We start from the raw sequence: 19,721 nt of genomic DNA on the forward strand, positions 1-19,721 counted from the left end.
ACATTGATCCAAACTAATGAATGAGACCCAAAGAGCATTTCTTTGCATCATCGAAACTGTTTAATGGAAACACAAAACACGGAGAAGAAACAACGACAATTTACAACCCAAACTAGTCTACAAGAGGGATTGGAGGGTGGACACTACTTGATGAATTCACTGCTAACACTCCTGTCAGCCAGTCTGCTCTTGACGTGTGACATCTGATCCAACTGTGCTTCAAACTGCTGCCTCACCTGCAACGAAAAAAAGGCAAATAGATTAATTTTTTTCTCCAAAGCATCCATCAGTCCTGCCTGAGTTTCTGTACACAGTAGTCCTTTTGACCCACTACAACATGTAGGAAAACATCTAGAAGTACAAATTCAAAGGGAACTGGATTTGATGAAATGCTGAGTGCCACTTCATCAAGAGGCTTCCTCAGAACAGCTGAGGTTGATGGGTAATAGCGTAAAATGTTACTCTGGCATCACACTCAGGCTGAACTTTTAATCTCACCTGTTTTTACAGCTCATTCTCTTCAAGGGGACAAAATGCGTCTTTTAAAAGGAACTCACCGTTTACAGGTATTTCATTAAAATGCATAAAAATGGCTGGATCAGACTAAGAAAATGAGTCATCATAGAACAAGTTAGTGCTTATCATACGTGAGGATGAGATTATTATGAGAGTATTGGATTGAAGTGAAGCACTGCAGTTGTACATACAGGTATGAAAAGTATGAGATGTGGTTGTGTTACCTTATTCATGCTTTCTCTGAGGGGCTTCAGATCAAATGTCAGTGAGGATGCCGTCACCATGGAGCTGCGGTTGAGGATGTAACTGCGGAGAGAAAAAAGAAGGAAAGGGGGGTTTTAAAGGATGAGGTGATGTAGCGGAAAAATATTTTCATACCAACAATGTCCATAAAATGAATCAGTCGGAAAAAAAACAAGAACTGTTTTAATCCCCAACATGAGCTTTAAAAAAGCAATTGATGGGATGAGCCACACTCATAAAGCACCTGTTTACTTTAGCCATCTGGACACTGAAGAAGTCAATATGCTCGTGTGCTCACAGAGGCAGCAGAGCTTACCAACTGATGTTTGCTTTGTGGAGGAGAAACATGGAGCGAACCGTGGCCAGGCGCCACGGGGCAGAGTGAATGACTTTCCCCACAGCACAGCGGCAGCCGCGACATTTTAGAGAACTGTAGATGCTGAAAAGGAAAACCAGTAGGACACAGACAGAAACCTTTAACCGTAGAAACAAGTTCTGTAATCACAGTCAACAGCATGAAGAGGTTTTATGTGGGACTACTAGAATTTAGATCCTTTCAATAATTTAAACCTAAATCTGATATTCCATTATCGTGTATGGGGATGTTATGTTATATGCATTACTTTATATATATGTGTGTGTGTGTGTGTGTGTGTGTGTGTGTGTGTGTGTGTGTGTGTGTGTGTGTGTGTGTGTGTGTCCTTTGAAAGGTTGAAGACAACAATGCTCTAAAGATGTATATGCTAATTTATTTAAAAAACGTTATAGCGAGTAAGGTTCAGGCAGGAAACATAATAGTAAAAGACTAGTATTTTTAAAAGATTATTTAACTTTCTCCACATGAGTTGACTACTGACACTGTGTTTTTAAGTCTATTTTGGAGCCTAAAACACCCTTGGTTTTTTTCACTCACCAACTAGCCATTTCCCCTTTGTGTCCTGACTCCATGGCATCACTGATGACCACATCGTTGGTCACTCCTGAGGAGAGACAAGCAGCAAAGTTTTGATTAGTGTGGTATTGGGATGAAGCATGTGATGATCAGCGATGTGGGGAGGGTACAGGAGCCCTGCAGAACACATATTACAAGTCTCACCAGGAAACAAAGTGGCAGAGATAAAGACAAAACTACATTTATGCAGAATGCAATGTTTTTGCATCTACAAAATAAAACAAAATCATAAAAAAATTATTTACTACTAACTAACTTTACTGTTGTTTTTAACTTTAGACAACTAGGTCAACCTAGTTCATGTCAGCTGAGTTATCTCCACGACAACTGAAGCAAACTTACTTATACACACGATGGAGTCCATACATTTAATCTCCCCACAGATGCCGAGGGAGTCCCCCAACACAGCGTGGCATTGCTGACAGTGGAGAGTCATCCGCTGTTTGTGTTCAGCCATCTTTGCTGCGTGTGTACGTTGGATTATAAGGCTCTCGTCAAATTCCATGTCAATGGAGATTTACAGAGCAAAAGCTAGCTGGCTCGTTGTCCCGCTTGAGAATTTGAACTCGTCACCAGAAAGCAGGACGTCTCTTCCTCGTATGTTACCCCCTCTGACGTGCAGCAACGGTGTGCTCGATGTAAACACCGCCACCACGTGGAGTAATGTAGGAAATGCCGATATACTGGCAAAGAAAATTCGTTTTAACAAAATTAAGTGATTAAAAAAAAATCACAATACAAAATAAAAAACAATATTTTACTTATCTTAAGCGTCAAAATCCAAGCGAGAACGTTAACGTACCGAGATAAATGGCTCAAATGTTAAGTTATGTTGACAATGGGCGGAACGCCAAAAAAAAAAGTATCTTCACTCTGATTAGCTGCGAAGTACATTCGGTCACACGCAGGAGCCAATCACACGGCTCCCGCTGCTGTGTTTTGAATCGGAGTACTTTTTAACCGTCAGACAGCCACAGCTCGCGGTGCATGACAAAGTAAACGTGTTTATGCTCATTTCTTCCACACAAAACGGAATAAACTATCACAGCGAGATGGATTTTGACTCCATGAAATATGCAGAGTTGAGGAGCCTCGCTAAGGAGCTCGGGCTAAAGGCGAATATGAAGGTAACGTTAACGTAGGTTTACTTATTTTAAATTAATTCAGAAATACTTGCAGGTTATTTTCCAACTGTGCTAAGCTACGCTAACGGTTACTCTAATTATTCTAACTAGCGTTTGCATTTGGCGAAATCTACTCAACTAGCTAACATTGTTTTCTTCGCAAACAGGCCGATAAACTCCTGAAAGTGATCAAGCAGCATTATAAACGAGAAACGGACAAGCAGGGGGAAGGACAGGTAACTTAATCCTGGCCAATGACTCTGTTTCACTGCTTAAATCAATTTCAAATCCTGCCTTTTTTTTATTAATACCTAAACATGTATTGGTGTATTATTGTGGTGTTTACCAGGGACCAGAGACCGATGTTACTACAGTTCAGGAAGACGAAAACGTGACACAAGACGGTACTCAGGACAATAAAGACTCATCTGGCAATGAAGACGTTCTCAGCCGCGCTGTGTTTGTGAACACACGCAGAGGCAAAGGAAACGGTACCAAGAGAAAGATCTGTGATACTGCAGCAGTGACTGAGAGTGATGCCGGGTCACCTCCAAGTGCTACCGAGGTAACGTTAGAGCACATCATAACATACTTCTTTGCTGCTGTGTCAATGCTTTGCATTCAGGATGTTTAAAGACCGAACAACTGTTGTTCCTTTTTAAGGGTGACATAGAAGTGGCTGCATCTAGTCCACCCCGTGGTGCTAAGGGTGCTAAGAAGAGAAAAGTGTCCTCGACCAAGGATTCTGACATAAGTGAAGCTGAGCCTCCTCAGGAGCCCCGGGCCACAGGCAGTGAGCAGCAGCAGCCTGACATTCAGGATGAAGCACCTGTGCAGAGTGACACAGGTCAGTTGTACAAATGTGTAACTATTCATTTCTTCTGCTTTGAATAACCTGGTCCTTCTGGAGCCTAATGTGTTGCTGCAGCCGTATTTCTTTGAATATTATAGGCTTCAAAATAATGTTGTGATCAAGTGCTAATCTTTAATTTGACATGCATTTTGAATGTCTGTGTCCAGAAAAAGCGCCCAAAGTGGCCAGAGCCGGTAAAATCCCTCGTTTCCAAGGACGCCAGCAGAAGAACAAGCCGTCGTTGAAGCCTGTCACCCCGAGTAAGTTCTTTGTTGGTTTTGTGGCTCCCTCCCGATCTTCTTTTAAACCAATGTTTCAGAGGCCACATTACAGTGAGGCAGTGCTTCTCCCACATGAACTAATCAAAATCATTTTTGTAAATTATGTCTCATTTATAGACTTCAAAAAACTCCACGAGGCACAATTTAACAAGATGGAGTCGATTGACACCTATTTCCAGCGAAAGACCAAGCAGATGGAGACTTCCAGAAGTTCAGTTAAAAAAGTGACGGTACTCAAAAGCTTCAAAACAGTTTTGGTTGATTAAAACCAGAAATATTTAAGTTCTGTTTTGTGAACTCTGATTTGTTTTTTAATTTATGTTGCATTTGATCTTTTTTAGAGGCTTTCAGCCAAAACTAAACCGCAGCAAGTTGAGGGCAAAACTCAAGTGGTAGGTATCCTCACCAGCTGCAGCATGTTGATCACATCCAGAGTGCAGTGAAGGTGATGGACTGAATTCATGTGTTCTACAGAAAGCGAACCAGAGTCGTGCTTCCATGTTCAGCCCGGTCTCTGCGACCAAGAGACCAGCTGAGGACAGACGCACGATGCCCTCGGCCAGCAAAGCTCCTCCATATAAGCCTGCAGAGAAGGGAGACGCTCCGTTCAGACCGTCCGTCCTTTCCACTCGCAGGATCAATGTTCGGTGAGTCGCTTTTCCTCTCGGCCACTCTCTTATGGACAAATTGTTTCATAACATTCTTACAAGGAACTTTTCAGGATGTATTGTTTTACAACGTTGCGTCAACTGGCCTTTTTACACCCAACAGAAACATACCCTGGAATTTAGGTTATCTATTATAATTGTATATATTGTGTATTGTGACATGTGTATTTTTCTTGTATTTTTCTTTTTCTTTTTTCTTTATATATAATATTAAGATTTTTATACCTGTAACCTATTGCTGCTTGTAACGAAATAATTTCCCCTCGCAGGATCAATAAAGTTACTATCTATCTATCTAGGTTACTTTGTAGAGATCTATTCTCACAGACATCATTTTCATTTCTAAAAATACATGTTTGCATAAGAGACTACCCGCTACTTCTGTCTGTATTAGTGAAAGCAGCAAAAACATTCACTTTGCATTTAAAGGGTCTTTTTCTAATAATCGCTGTCAGAAGAGAAACATTAAATCTGCTTGTGATTCAATGATGTAAAACATGAAAACTTCCAAGGGGAGTTTTAACAGCCACATGCGTTTGCAGGTTCTCAGAAGCCACTTGTGACAACGGCAACAAGAGGTCCTTGGTGAAGACGCCGGCACGCATGTCGCTCTGTGTGGCCTCCAGCACCCCACAAAAACAGCCCGCTGGAGGAAAGCCCACAAATGACAAGATATCAACTTTCTCTGCCCCAAAATCTCCAGGTACATTTGCCTTTTTAATCCTTGGAAATATATCTTCATTGGCCTAAATATGTGCGTAAAGTGTGATTTTAATTCCCCGCTTAACTCCAAAGGTGCGTTTGTGTTCATCGGAAACACAAGTACTTCAACAACCCCCGGAACACAAAAGAAGTCGGGCTTTGATCTGAAAGCCAGTCTATCTCGTGCCCTCACCTACAAGCCTCATTCAGGTACAACGCCACGCATTATTGCTGTTTCTCTGAAATATAGTTTCAGTAGATGGACAAATCACAGATAATTTTTTTTATGTTTATAGGTAAACTCAAGCCGTTTGGAGACAACCAAGAAAACACAGCAGCAAACAAGTCACTGATTGCTAACTCTCATCAGAAGAATTACAAACAGCCCAAAGTCCAAACAAGGTAGGTTTAAACTGAAGGCACACACTGTCTGATATAGATTAGTTTCCCATTAGAAATGACTCTTCTAACATCCGTCTCTTATCATATTTTAGGGGGGACAGGAGAGCAAAACACGCCGAAGACCGGAAGCAGAAGAAAGCGAGTATGCTTGGGGCGAGAAGAGGCCTCGTCATGATGTAAAAACACCGTGCTCGTTTGTGGACGTTTTGTACAGCCTGTTTCTCTACTGTAAATATTTTGACGCTTTCATTTCTGCAGTCTCTTTTAGTCTGTCAGGATTCATTTTCTATCTAACCTACCAAACCGTTTCTTTTAGATTTGACTCGTGGTGTAGTGTTAACACCTTACAGCTCTGGCTGATGCTTTTTGTGTGTTTTTGTAGAGAATCAATATCCTGTTTTGCTGCATTTAAAACTGTAATTTTGTTCTTAGAATTTGATGTGCTTCGTTTTTACCTTTTTTGGAAAAAATTATAAAAATATTCCCTTGTCTGCATTCTTCATTTTTAAGTTACATTTCTTTTGCGGTTTAGTCTTGATGATGAAAGGAAATCTGTTCCACAAAAAAAAATGTAAAAGTCACAGGAGATGTATTTTTTTTATTGTTAATGGATCTGGTTGTTTAACATCTGTTGGAGGAAAATGTGTCTCATACAGGTCTTGGAACAAGATAAACAACTTTTTTTTTTTTTTTTTTTTTTAAAGCAGCAAGATGGTCTCAGTTAATGTCTTGTAATAAAATATTTCATAACCAGTAACTTCCTCAGGGCTTTTACTTCTGCAGCTGGCACATGGTTACTAAAGTACCCCAGTCCATGTGCTAAAATCCAAATATACAGTGTCTTACAAGTGTTACCAGGAATGATGGATGGGATGTAACTGATTGTCCCCAAGAAGGTGGTAGCCTTGTTTATTGGTAGTTTCAGTATAACCTGGCCATTATTGAATGACAGTTCATCTGCAGCGTTTCTGCAGTTGCTCTCAAATTTCAGGATTTCTCTTGTACACCTCGTAGGCAAACTCCTCAGTGTGAGCATTATCTTTGCAGACGGCAACAAAATCTATCTCCAGCTGGAAGGGACCGTCTGCTTTATCCCCCAAAGTAAATCCAATGGTGTTAACCTGCAAATACAAAAAGATGTGGTAAATATAAAACTAATCGTCCCATAAGGTGAGCAAAATGTATTATAATGATAGTCAAAGGTTGAAATATATATTCAGGCAGTTGTTACTTTGCCTCTGTATTTAATGCCACGGTAGTTTGACTTTAACGCTACCTTGTCCAGCCAGAGAGGATGCTGGTCGTCTTGTATCCTCCCACGATTTGTAAGGAAGAACTTGGAGAAAGGTATCTGTAGATGAGTAACACACAAGTGTTGGAAGGACTGTTTACATTTCATATTAGACAAAAGAAAAAACATCAAACAGCTATTCCTAAAAGTATAATTGTGGCAACACCATCTCCAAATTCTGTGCCGTTTCTTCTGGTACGTCAACATATATCATGGCCCTTCTCACCAGAACCTTCACGAAGGGTTTTATTTAGCTTTTGCGTACCTTGACATCTTGCCAGTAGGGGCCTCCCCTGGTATACAGGAAATAATTGTATATGTCATCTTTCTGGTGCGAGAAGTATGTTTCTGTGGCAATGTTGATCATCCACGGACGTCCGTCACCGCGTACTCGCAAATGCAGCGTGTTGAAACTGGACAAATCATGGTGCTTTTTTCTATCGAAGGAAACCTAGGAGAGACGAAACGTTTGGGGGTTAAGTGCATTTCCAGCGCATCTGTATCAGCCAAATAACTGCCAGCTAACTGGCACTTACAATATAAGAACTGTTGAGAATTTCCAGACTGTGGGTGTGGCCAGGTTTTCATTGTAATACAAAAGCCAAAAAGGATCAATAGAGGAGGAGGAACTAGTCCGTATTAAAAATGAATTATGACAGTTGGTAAACAGATTTCTGGCTCCTTGCCAAAGTGGCTGGAGGTAGATCTAGGTGCATGCAACATAAAAGTCCAATAAATGTCCAAATATCTGTTTACTTGGAGAAAATTACCCATTAATATAAACATATTGTGATCCATAATGGTCGGAAAATACTTAAGCCTATATTTATGTATTTATTGGACTATGGTAGGCATATTTAAATATATTGAGTTGTGAAATCAGCCTCTGATGAGACATTTCCAGAGAAAATACAGAGAACATGAGCTCAGTGTCCTCTATGGTGCAGGATTATATTACAGTAACTCCCCAACCTCATTAGAAGTGAGTATGATTTCTAAACCTTCTGGAAGAAAAAACAGCACGGCACTAACCAGTGATTGCTTTGAGCGCATGGTGCAGTAGCCACTGTAGCGCGTTTCTCCATCCCTTGGAGGAGTAGAGCTCAGAGTCCCGTACAGAAAACAGGTATTATTGTTTTTGCCGAGCTTCAAGTAAGCTTCACTTTGGCCTCCTATCTCCCGATCGGAGGACACTGTCCACTGGTCCAGGCTCTCTGGGCCTCTGAACTCCCATATCACTCGGTTCTGCTCCAACATGTGCTCAAGGAGGGGTTTGCCCTGTGGACCGACCCAGCGGTCAGAGAACTCCTTCTTCAGCAGTGTGAAATGCTTCTTTATCCCCTCAAAACCCTTTGAGAAGCCAAAGTTAATCGGCTGCCCCGGGAACTTGTCCTCTTTGGGCTGGCCGGGTCGTCTGTATTCGCCCTGACTCACAGCTCTTCTGGGCGCAGTGGGAGGAGTGATGGAGGGGAGCAGCAGCTGCTGGTGGATGGAGCTCAGCAGCCTCACTGAGGGGAGACGTGTGATCTTCGGCAGAGACATTTCAGTAGTGATATGGACGGTTCACTGCTGGGATACATCACACAGAAAAATAGTGTCATTACACCTGAGTTTCAAAGTGGTTATGGATTATCAACGTTAAGTATCTTGAAATTACAAAAGAAGCAAATGTAATCAATTATGATTGTAACTAATAAATTGTGCATATAAGCTTATGAACTGTATTTGTAGCCTATGACTTCACATGGCTTTACAGTGCAAACCAGTTTCTGGTGATGATTAAAAATATCTATGTATTTACTGAAAATCTGATGACACTTTAAATCTTTTGCAGTTTACTTAATTGTTCAATTTACATACAGTATAAATAAATACAAAGCATTTGCTGGTCTGACTTTCACACATGGCAAAGAGTTTGAGTTAATATTTTAATATTTGCTTGTCTTCCCTTTATTTCACTATAGTAACTAATTGAGAAGAATATAGCAGTTTTTGCAGTCTTCATAATAACCTCGAGTTAGTATATGAATGAGTGAGACCACATTTTGGGAGCATTTAAAAACATAGCTAACGTTGCAATGAGTCCGTTCTGCACAAACGTTACTCTGGAGAATAATAATGGAAAAGTGAATAAATGTTTCGCATAATCAGCTTCTACTTACTGTGATCGTGCTGTACCATAAGGGTGACGGGTGGATATTTCACCGACTTCGGTTCTTGGATTAGTATGACAAAACCATTAAGTTATCTATTTAAAACACTGTTATAGATTGAACATATTTATAAACGGGTCGTGTGTTGGTCTCATTTACAAATACAAGAGCTCAACTCACGGAACTACAGATTTAAGCTTCAGCAGTAAAAGGTTGATTTATCGTGGACCTTGAACATAGCAGTTGTGCACCCAATATTTCTGTCCTGACTGACACACTCACTATCATTATGTAGTTCCATTCTTAGCTAACCGTCAATGTCCTCGTGTCCTTTATATAAACTCGATCAATAAAGTAATATGATAAGTGTGCAAGCATACAAGATATTTTTGATTTCTCTGGAAGAGCCATAAACCCCAATTGTAACTATGATATGAGTGCGAGCGCGCATGCTCAGTATTGCCTTTGTGTAACTGACTGCAGATCCAACTAGCTCGAGACTAGCAAGCAAACGGCTAGCCTCAAACATTTAGACGCCACAGAGGTAGCTAGCAGGTTAGCTAGTGCAGATAATCATGGTGAATGTAAAGAAGCGGAAAGGTCGAGTCGTGATTGACTCTGACTCCGAGGACAGTGCTAGCGACGATAATTTAGATCAGGTAGGTGCGCGTTTTTCCCCAGATTTTGTTACAACAGTTCGCTAATTAGCCAAGTTGTCAGCACTTTGAGGCGAAGCTAACGTGTGCTAACGGACTGTGGTTTGCCTCGCTTGAATAAGCTGAGAGTTGGGCCTGTGTTATTTACAGTCCTCGCTTCCTTCCTTTCTCAGTAAACATCCCGTCCCAATGACAAATAAAAGTGTCTCTCTAAGGCATGCAGAACGGAGGAGAGTGTGCGGTTGTTGTTCAAAAAGCAGTGTCTTTGCACTAGCCTGCTAAGTTATGCTAACGTTAAAGGTTACACTCCCGAGAGATGCCCTAAATGCAAGCGATCATCATCAACCACCAAAATGCCGCGCCATGGGGCCTTTCACTGATAATCTGCTTGACAACTGCCCGTGCACCGTTTGGGGGGGATTTGTTTGTTAGCGTTCAGATTGTGAACGAGAGCGGTAACGTTTGCACACACACTGAAGTCGTAAGTGGAGAGGGAGTCGCGCTTGAATTAGCGAGAAGAAGAACCCAAGAACCTTATCTGCCGAATGACGTCATGGGCGCAGAGCTTGTAGGTCTATTTCGGTGTTGTTGTCAAACAAGCTCTGGCTGAGCGGCAGGAAGGAGCTCTCTTCAGTCTAACATGTCAGTCTGAGGAGCTGTAATGCACTAACTGCTTCAGTATAACTGTGATCACCATTAAAACCCACATGTGCGTTATACCTGACAGTACACTACCAAAGAGTCCAGCTCACAGGCAGCACCAGACACAGGTAGCGATAAACAGAAGAGTTGGGAGAAGTTCAGTGAGCCATGTTTCCCTTGGTTGCCCAAATCATCAGTAGGATTTTATTTGTGTGTGTGCATGTGTGTATATGGGCTGGTTAATTGTCTACAAATGTATTTTCAGATTACCTTGATGAAGACGGCTAATGCAGAGCAATTGTTTGCAGTATTTAATACAATGTCTCTCTCAGTATTGATTCTGATACTTCGACTTTGCCGATACAAAGAACTGATCCAATACGAGACAAGCTGCTTTTAAGACTGCAAACCTCTATGCGGTTTAATGTAATGTATCATGAGGCCAGGGGTGTATTTGCCACTATAAACTGAGTGCTTCTGCCCGCTGTGACTGATGGCAGAAACACTGTATTCTATAATGACATCGACGTGTGAATCGGTCACTGGTGTGGTCCACTGGATCAGTGACCATCTCTACAGACTGCAGCGTTTCTACAATCGTGGAGCAGAGAAGGAATTTAGCTACTAGCGTATACATTTTTGTTATTTAGCTTCACATTCTTGCTTCAGTGTAGGATCTGTCTCAGGGATGAATTCATATTATATTCATTCTTATTTGCTCACATGTTGTTTTTTACCAGAGGTTTGTCCTTCTATATGCATATTACAAAGTAGACCAGTCAGTCCTTAAATATAACCAAGGGTCGTGTGCGTCTAACCTTTGCATGTGGCTTGAAAAATTGGATCCCAATGCATCCTCCATGAGGTTTGGGTTTATTTTCACCTGTATTTAAGATGTTCACTCAGGATTGGATCCAAGACATATTTTATTGCCAAGTATGATCAGGGCTTTACTTGCAGGAGCAATTTTCCTCCCTTTTCCACGTGTGATTGTGATTTTACTGGGTGCTCTTTCTGAACCACATCGCTGCATTCTCATTTTCAGGAGCTCCTGTCTTTGGCAAAGAGGAAGAGGGTTGATTCTGGTGATCAGGACGAGCCGGTCAGCAAACCTGCAGCTTCTACAGACTCCGAGACATCCGACAGTGACGATGAGGTATGGCAGTCGTCGTAGTCACTTTTCTGTTTGGGACAGAACAACTTGTTGGACAGCTACAGTTATTTGATAAATCAAAACTGAATTTTTCACCCCTTTGTCTAGTGGACTGTGGGTGGCACCAAAGGCAAGAAGAAGGTTAAACCAGGGAAAGGGTCTGAGAAGAAGAATGCGACAAAGAAGAAGGTTAATAAAGCAACGGCGTCTGGCAGCTCAGATGGAGACAGCTCAGCTGAGAGCTCTGCACCTGAGGAGGGTACGTCTTCAGCTTTTAATGGGGGAAAAAAAGCTCTCTGCTCGAGAAGCAGACTTACTTTATTTTATGTGTGTAAAACCTCAAAGGTTTCAGTATCCATGCATGGTAAGAGTCAAGGAACTCGCAGTAGTACAGATGTGAGCCAACAGCTCAGCAAATTGACACACACGTCCTCGGGTTTATGGCGTCTTACATAAAGTGGCGAGACATATTCTGAACTTTAGATTACACACATCAGCAGGGTGCCATGTCCACGGGTATCAGGTGGCCTGGATTAGGTGACTCACTCACTCATCCCTTTTAAAAGTGATGAGCTTAGATGTGACGCAATGTCACATCTAAGCTGTTAATTGTATATTTTTTTACATTGTCAAGCTATATAGTGGGTCCACATGTTTATGGAAAACCTGGAAAAATCCTGAATCAAAGCCTCTCTTTAATTGCTTCCATTCAATTTAATAAAACAACAAAGTAAAAAAATATATAAATGTACAAAATAAAATAGATTAACTTTAAATCAACTTCAATGTGTCCTTTATATTAGTTCCATGCCATATTAATCATTTTGAAAAAAGCTGTCACTTGGTGAAATTGTAACATCCTAAGTAGCGGTTCGACTGCCTTCATTTTTCAGTTCAAAAGCAGTTCGATTTCAGCCGCTTAGTATCCACTTTTTAAAATGCATGTCTCACTCCTAAGAGTTGTACACAAAGTCTTTTAGGGGACATATTTAATTGGTGTAGACAGAGCACATTGGGTTAAAATACATTAGTAGAATTTGGTCTGCACTGTGGATAAGAACTGAACTCCGCTGAATGATTTGTATTTGTGCCGATGAATCGCTCTTTATCAGGTGAGGTGTCTGATTCCGAGAGCAACAGTTCGTCCTCCAGCTCCGACTCTGACTCCTCTGAGGACGAGGTGTTCCGGGACGGTTACGACGACGACTTGATGGGAGACGCGGAGGACAGAGCTCGTCTGGAGCAGATGACGGAGAAAGAGAGAGAGCAAGAGCTGTTCAACAGAATCGAGAAGAGAGAGGTGCTAAAGAGACGGTGAGTGGGAAAGAACATTACATTTATTTACATTACAGTCATTTAGCAGACGCTTTTATCCAAAGCGACTTACAATAAGTGCATCAACATTGGTAATCAAAAGAACTACTAGTCACCAGAAGTCATAAGTACATTTCCTTTTCCAAACAAGCATCTAAGAGCATGAAGCAGAGCATAACTCAGAGCCAAAGTACAGTGCAGAAACAAGAAAAACAGTTAGTGCTATAAGTAATACGAATACAATAAGTGCAACAAGCTAGTATGAAAACAATAAGCGCTAAGTGGAAGGCTCAGGGTAGCACTTCCTGAAGCGGTGGGTTTTCAGCCTGCGCCGAAAGATGGGCAGCGACTCTGCTGTCCTGACGTCAGTGGGAAGTTCATTCCACCACTGTGGGGCCAGGACAGAGAACAGCCGTGACCGGGTCGATCGGCCGCCAGGACCTCTGAGCGACGGGGCCACCAATCGCCCCGAGGCAGCAGAGCGAAGTGGTGGGACGGGGGTGTGGGGCTTGACCATGGCCTGGAGATAGGAAGGAGCTGTTCCTTTCACTGCCCTGTAGGCTAGCACCAGAGTCTTGAACTGGATGCGAGCTCTTATAGGTAGCCAGTGTAGAGAACAGAGAAAGGAAGTTGTGTGGGAGAACTTGGGGCGATTGAACAGCAATGGTTCTGCTTTTACTGAAATGTTCCTAACTTAATAAACATACATGCAATAAGATTAAGATTAAAGCAGAGTCTGGCACGTTAACACTGATCGCATTATTGAAGACGATGTTTGTTTTTGACAGTTTTGAAATCAAGAAAAAGCTGAAGACGGCAAAGAAGAAGGAGAAAGAGGAGAAGAAAAAGAAGCAGGAGGAAGAGCAAGAAAAGAGGAAGCTATCTCAGGTTCAAGACACACAAGTGGTGAGTCCAGTTTCAGAGACATTTCTAACAGTATTAGACAGATTGTATGACAAAAATGTGTTTTGCTGTGCTCCACTTCTAAGAATCATGCACAATCAAAAGAAAAAAGAAATTCAAGTGCACAATAACCTCTGCACAAAATATTGTCAGTATTTTTTATAGATTTTATAGATTATATTTTGTGTTGATTTTATTCTTTCTTTTCATATTGTATCAAAAATAAGGTTACGCTAATGCAGTGGTAGTATTCCACCGTTTCTTCATCCTAAATGTGTCTGATTGTAATGTCCTCCCGTCTCTAGGTTATGTCACACAACAAGGAGAGACGATCCAAACGCGACGAAAAACTTGACAAAAAGTCTCAGGCCATGGAAGAGCTCAAAGCTGAGCGCGAGAAGAAGAAAAACAAAACGGGTTGGTGTGAGTTTTACTTCCTTGTGACGTTTGTGACAGTTCAGTCTGTATCAAAAGATGACATTTCATCTCTTTGGTGAGCAGCGGAACTGTTGGCCAAACGGCAGCCCCTGAAGACCAGCGAGGTTTACTCTGACGATGAGGAGGAAGAGGAGGAAGACGATGACAAGTCATCGGTCAAAAGTGACCGGAGTTCCCGTTCATCGTCTTATGATGACGACGAGTGAGTTTTCTTCTGCTCTTATTGATTTAAGCAATACAAGACCAACACTTATCTCTGGATTTTCAAGTAACGTCTTGACTGTGTTCCGCTAACAGAAAAGAAGAAACTCCACCGAAGTCGCAGCCCGTTTCACTACCGGATGAGCTCAACAGGGTCCGCCTGTCCCGACACAAGCTGGAGCGCTGGTGCCACATGCCCTTCTTTGCTAAGACTGTGACCGGCTGCTTTGTGAGGATAGGGATCGGGAACAGCAGCAGCAAACCAGTTTATAGGGTAAGCCTGGGCTCTAGGGAATGTGGTCAATATCACATGATGTGCCACTTATAATGGTGATAGAAAAGGATTAAATAAAGTCTGATTAGTGATGTTTGATTTAATTTGAGTCCTCCCTTGTTGTTGAAAGGTTGCTGAAATTGTGGATGTAGTAGAGACGGCGAAGGTTTACCAACTCGGAACAACGCGAACAAACAAGGGATTACAGTTAAGGTGGGTGTACTTTATACATGTTAAAGTAGGTCATCAACAGTCCTTTCCATTGTCCCCGCTTACCAAAAAACGTGACCTTTTGTTGTCCGTCTCCCTCAGGCATGGCGGTGACACGCGGGTGTTCAGGCTCGAGTTTGTATCGAATCAGGAGTTCATGGAAAACGAGTTCATGAAGTGGAAAGAGGCGGTAAGTGTGTTTTTGAAAAAGCAAAAATATGAGATGTTGCATGAGCCGTCTGTTCAACCTGTGAAGAAGGATTTCAAATGTGGGGGTTTTGATTTTAGTTTTGTTTTCCAGATGATTGTTGCTGGAATGCAAGTACCGACTCTCGACGAGATCACCAAAAAGGAGCAGTCCATCAAAGAAGCTCTGAACTACAAGTTCAATGACAAAGACATCGAGGATGTAAGTCTTCTTCTCCAGATGTTGATGGATTTTCTCTGGTCTCGGGCATTATGAGGTGGAACTAAAGTATGTTTTGTCTTTACTCGCTGCAGATTGTAAAAGAGAAGGACAGATTCCGAAAAGCGCCACCGAATTATGCCATGAAGAAAACGCAGTTACTCAAAGACAAGGTAAAGGAAAGTTAGCTGAAAGCAGCTGTCAAAGATGTGTCCGAGAATCTGTAGTGACCCTAACTCTCATCTATCAGACTCTTTCTTACTCATGTTTGACCCTCATTTTGATTTGAAGGCCATGGCAGAAGAGGTTGGAGATGGTGACAAAGTGAAAGGGATCCAGGATGAGCTGAACGAGCTTGAGGAAAGGGCCGAGGCCCTGGACAGACAAAGGACCAAGAGCATCTCTGCCATCAGGTACACAAGCCACAGTCATAAGTGTTTGTATATCTCTTTTTAATAACACAGGGGCTTCCTGGCTCCAGATACATGGAAATTACAACTTTCATTTAAAATTAGGTCCACAACATCAACATTCAAACCATACAATGCGTGGTTATTGTTTATGTCATGTTTCTATACACAGTTCTTAACATTATGGAGCTGATTGTGTTTTAACTGCTGTTTGCTGCTGAGAGCTACCAAACGAAATTTTGTTGTATCACTACAATGACAATAAAAACCTCTTTATCTTTATCTTTATCTTTATCCAGCTACATCAATCAGAGGAACAGAAGCTGGAACATCGTTGAATCTGAGAAAGCTCTTGTGGTGAGTGTCCTTCATCTAAATGCTTCTTTGACTGTCATGATTTCTGATATAAAGGCTGGGAAGGTGAAAGATGTGTAGGAATTGATTAAGTGAAAACTGTGCATGAAAATGTATTTGTTTGAAACATGTTGGCATCCTGTAGTTTCTGTTTGAACTGAAGGAGTGTGACACAAGCACAACAACAATGTTACTGAAGGATTGGAAGGGAAGCTTCCTTTCTTATTTACTACCCACCAAGATCTGGAAACATTACTCACATGTTTTTCATTCCAATGGGACAGAGTTCAGTCACGCTGCTGTTAACTTAAGCCCACTAACAGCAGTGTGTGTGAGGAGACAGGAGTCCTCTGTGTCCCATGCTGTAGTAACATAAAGCCCCCAAATGTCCCAATAACATTGTGTCGATTTTACTGCAGTTGTTATCATTACAGATCAGTCGGTGTACCAAGCTATACTCCTGTTAAAATAACCTTATTTTTATTTACTTCTTTATTTTCTCACAGGCTGAAGGACAAAATGCCAAAAACCAACAAATGGACCCTTTCACACGAAGACAGTGCAAACCCACCATGGTGTCTAATGTGAGATTCCTATGATTATTTCACATAACATGTCCACTATGTACAAATTCATAAACACTGCTGAATCTAATTGTGTTCATCTCTCCACCTGCTCGTTCGGTTCTGCAGGCCAGAGACCCTTCAGTCCACGCAGCTATTCTTGCTCACCTGAACCAGAAGTACGGCTCTGGGTCGGCATCGGACATTGCTGGCACTGATATAAACAAACTGGTGAGCAGGACAAGCAATAGGAGACGCTCCCAGTGCGTTCACATAGAAGAGGCTTGTTTCCACATTGTTGTTTTGTTCCAATGCAAACGGGAAGCTGCATGCTTGTTGCACCATTTCTGTGCTGATGCTCTGGTTGTGGGGCGTTTAGTTTTTTTTTGTCAGCTTTAAAGTCTTTTGTTGATTGCAGGAAGATAATAATGTTCTATTTAAAGTATCTAAATGTCTAATCTTTCCTCTGTTTGTTATATTACAGGGTCAAGTGAACTCAAAAGACAAAGATGGCCCCAAGCCGAACACTGACCTCTCAGAGGACTTGTTTAAAGTTCATGATTTTGACGTTAAGATTGACCTACAGGTTCCCAATGCAGGTGAGATTATCTTTTACCAATGTGTTTTTATTTTTTTTACTTGCTCAGCTTGCATGTATATGTTACCAGGGCTGGTAAATATGGAGAGTATCACAACATTTTAGGCCGTACACCTTGATATAGTGACGATACTGTAGGGTTGACTATTGGTGCTTTCACAAAATATTCACACAATGAGATGTTTGATAAATAATCATCAGTAATGTGGATACATTAACTAAGTGGGTAAAGGCAAATAAAGAAAAAAACAGCTTGAACAGTCTGGTAAGTTCAGGAAATTGCGTCACTTTACTTGTAATACATCCTTTAAAACCAGGAAAATAACTTATGCAATATTCAAAATCTAAGCCGATATCTAGCCTCGTATCATGACATCGATATATTGCCCAGCCCTATGCTTTACTTGGCTGCAGCACAAAGTTGGTTGTGGTATGTTAACCACAGCACTCTAGAAACAAGACGTATCAATATCACTTTTGTGCTCTGCAGAGGCGAAGTCTTTGTCCGTGAGCTCCAACGCGCTGCCGGTGAAGGACGGAGCTCCTCGCAGGTCCCTCAACCTGGAAGACTACAAGAAGAGGAGGGGACTGATCTGATGTGGTAGTCCGTCATTCAGTGACCACATTGCATGTGTAATTGACTGTGCAGGAGAGAGAAAGAGTGTGTGTGTGTGTGTGTGTGTGTGTGTGTGTGTGTGTGTGTGTGTGTGTGTGTGTGTGTGTGTGTGTGTGTGTGTGTGTGTGTGTGTGTGTGTGTGTGTGTGTGTGTGTGTGTGTGTGTGTGTGTGTGTGTGTGTGTGTGTGTGTGTGTGTGTGTGGTTGAGAGAGTGAGTGAGCGGGTGTGTGAGTGACTCCCAGAGGACGAATGTTTCAATGTTGATACAGACTGTTTATCTGAACACAGAGCAAATACTGATTGAGCAAAGATAACATTTTTCTCAAAGGATCTCTCTCGGAGGAAACTTGTCCAGATATTTGTTGTTTTGTTATTTTTGCATTATCACACACAAACTTGTATATTGAGTTGTGTTTGTTTTTTATGTATTTAACTTCTTTCCCCTTTTTTTTTTTTTTTTTTTGGATCTTCTGGCGCCCACTCCATTTTTTTCAGATTTTTTTTTTGTCTTTTTTTTTTTTTTTTTCTGAAAGGACAAAGCGCTTGTGGATTATTACCTTGATCAAGGACACTATGTTAGAAGACTTAGATTGTTGAGGTATTTTGAAATTCTGGACTGGATATCTAATGGAGCTGACCAGCTTGACCTCAACAATGAGTTACTGTCCAAAATCTTTCCCCCTCTATATGTGTGATCATCTGCTCTGCCCCTTCCATCCTGATTTTTTAACAGCCTTGTGAGTTTTGTTTTTGTTTTGCGGAGTGTAGATGATCACTATCTCTGACGCGACCGTGTCTCTGGCCCTCCATGACAAATGTGAAACGTTCTGGACATTTATCACTTTTTAAGTCTTTGAAACGACTCAATTTCAGAGGAACCCTTTTCTATGACTGGTTATAAAAGTGTTGCTTCCTTTCTGTTATCTCTTTGTTGGTTGTTCATTGGATAACTCTCCTGCCCTTAACTCCCAGAGCAGATTCTATGTGTTATCGATTGTGTCCATAGTCAGTTCCTGTATTGATGTGGCATGCCATGTAAATATGCATTTTGGAGTGAGTGCGGAAAAAAATAAAGAGGCACTGTTTCATAACTTATGTGTCAGTTTGTCTATTTTCCAATCTAAAGGTGAGACACGACAACACGAGCCACCAGCTGAGGTTATTTCATCTTTTTAAAACGCAAGCATGGAATTTAATTAAACAGACTGAAATTATCTAGTTTCATTTACTATTGTTAGTGCAATTAAATACCTTGAGTGTATGTTTGTTTAAATTTTTTTTTCAATTAAACTGAACCTAAATAGAGTTAACTTAGCATCCTTTATTACACTACAAATGTTGCTTCTCACAGGCATCAGATAGATGTGTGGAGACGTTTACATTATCAGTAAAGAAAAGAAAGCGCTCTGTCCTTTGTCTGCCTTATTTTGAAATTTCCACTGAAAATTATGTGGCTTGAACTTTTTAAAGGGGCGACTTTATTCCTTTTACATTTTAAGTATGTATTTGTTTTACTTCTGCCATAGAAGTAGATGAATATTATTACACAAAGTCTCATTCTGCCACTGTTAACTCCATTTAATAGCTCTTGATAGAATAGTTTTTGTTAAAGGGAAAAGTTGGTGAATAAAGTATCTGCTTGCTATTAAACAATAAAATATCTAAATACGAAATCTACTTTCCTTGTATTTGTATTCACATGAGTACACAAACGAGCAGGAGATAACTGATGTGTTTTGTTAAAACTCGTTGGTTCATTTTTGATCAGGCGTCTCTGAAGGAGCTCTGTTGTGGGGTC

The 19,721-nt window shown here is 41.3% G+C and overlaps 4 protein-coding genes across 6 annotated transcripts; 2 read left to right on the forward strand and 2 right to left on the reverse strand.

The window, feature by feature from the left end:
• Positions 1-37: 37 nt before the first annotated feature.
• Positions 38-2,281, reverse strand: oip5 (opa interacting protein 5). Its single transcript, XM_068721656.1, has 5 exons — positions 2,054-2,281; positions 1,673-1,739; positions 1,076-1,198; positions 741-822; positions 38-236 (listed from the first exon to the last, which is right to left on the reverse strand). Exons 1-5 carry the CDS (start codon positions 2,214-2,216, stop codon positions 144-146), a joined length of 528 nt encoding a protein of 175 aa, XP_068577757.1. The 5' UTR covers positions 2,217-2,281; the 3' UTR covers positions 38-143.
• Positions 2,282-2,631: 350 nt separating this feature from the next.
• Positions 2,632-6,444, forward strand: nusap1 (nucleolar and spindle associated protein 1). 2 transcript variants are annotated; one of them, XM_068721648.1, is made up of 12 exons: positions 2,632-2,838; positions 3,003-3,071; positions 3,185-3,400; positions 3,499-3,682; positions 3,856-3,948; positions 4,087-4,193; positions 4,311-4,361; positions 4,444-4,616; positions 5,180-5,340; positions 5,433-5,549; positions 5,636-5,741; positions 5,834-6,444. In XM_068721648.1, exons 1-12 carry the CDS (start codon positions 2,719-2,721, stop codon positions 5,919-5,921), a joined length of 1,485 nt encoding a protein of 494 aa, XP_068577749.1. In that variant the 5' UTR covers positions 2,632-2,718; the 3' UTR covers positions 5,922-6,444. The 2 variants fall into 2 exon arrangements, with proteins under 2 accessions (XP_068577749.1, XP_068577748.1); XM_068721647.1 differs by having other exon boundaries at positions 2,633-2,838; positions 4,087-4,199.
• Positions 6,326-9,659, reverse strand: ndufaf1 (NADH:ubiquinone oxidoreductase complex assembly factor 1). Of its 2 annotated transcripts, none has more exons than XM_068721652.1 (5): positions 9,195-9,659; positions 8,065-8,598; positions 7,298-7,483; positions 7,018-7,092; positions 6,326-6,862 (listed from the first exon to the last, which is right to left on the reverse strand). In XM_068721652.1, the coding sequence occupies exons 2-5, from the start codon at positions 8,572-8,574 to the stop codon at positions 6,722-6,724; spliced, it is 912 nt and encodes a 303-aa protein (XP_068577753.1). In that variant the 5' UTR covers positions 8,575-8,598; positions 9,195-9,659; the 3' UTR covers positions 6,326-6,721. The 2 variants fall into 2 exon arrangements, with proteins under 2 accessions (XP_068577753.1, XP_068577751.1); XM_068721650.1 differs by having other exon boundaries at positions 8,065-8,601.
• On the forward strand, positions 9,660-19,014 carry rtf1 (RTF1 homolog, Paf1/RNA polymerase II complex component). The gene is made up of 18 exons (XM_068721646.1): positions 9,660-9,844; positions 11,529-11,639; positions 11,745-11,895; positions 12,749-12,950; positions 13,739-13,856; positions 14,159-14,270; positions 14,355-14,493; positions 14,589-14,766; positions 14,897-14,979; positions 15,079-15,166; positions 15,278-15,385; positions 15,478-15,555; positions 15,674-15,795; positions 16,092-16,149; positions 16,653-16,730; positions 16,839-16,940; positions 17,194-17,308; positions 17,798-19,014. Exons 1-18 carry the CDS (start codon positions 9,761-9,763, stop codon positions 17,902-17,904), a joined length of 2,034 nt encoding a protein of 677 aa, XP_068577747.1. The 5' UTR covers positions 9,660-9,760; the 3' UTR covers positions 17,905-19,014.
• The last annotated feature ends 707 nt before the right edge of the window (positions 19,015-19,721 follow it).

This window comes from Cebidichthys violaceus, unplaced genomic scaffold (assembly GCF_023349555.1).
Source record: "Cebidichthys violaceus isolate CVI_PGR_0920_01 unplaced genomic scaffold, fCebVio1.0.p SCAF_28, whole genome shotgun sequence".
Classification (NCBI taxonomy): domain Eukaryota; kingdom Metazoa; phylum Chordata; class Actinopteri; order Perciformes; family Stichaeidae; genus Cebidichthys; species Cebidichthys violaceus.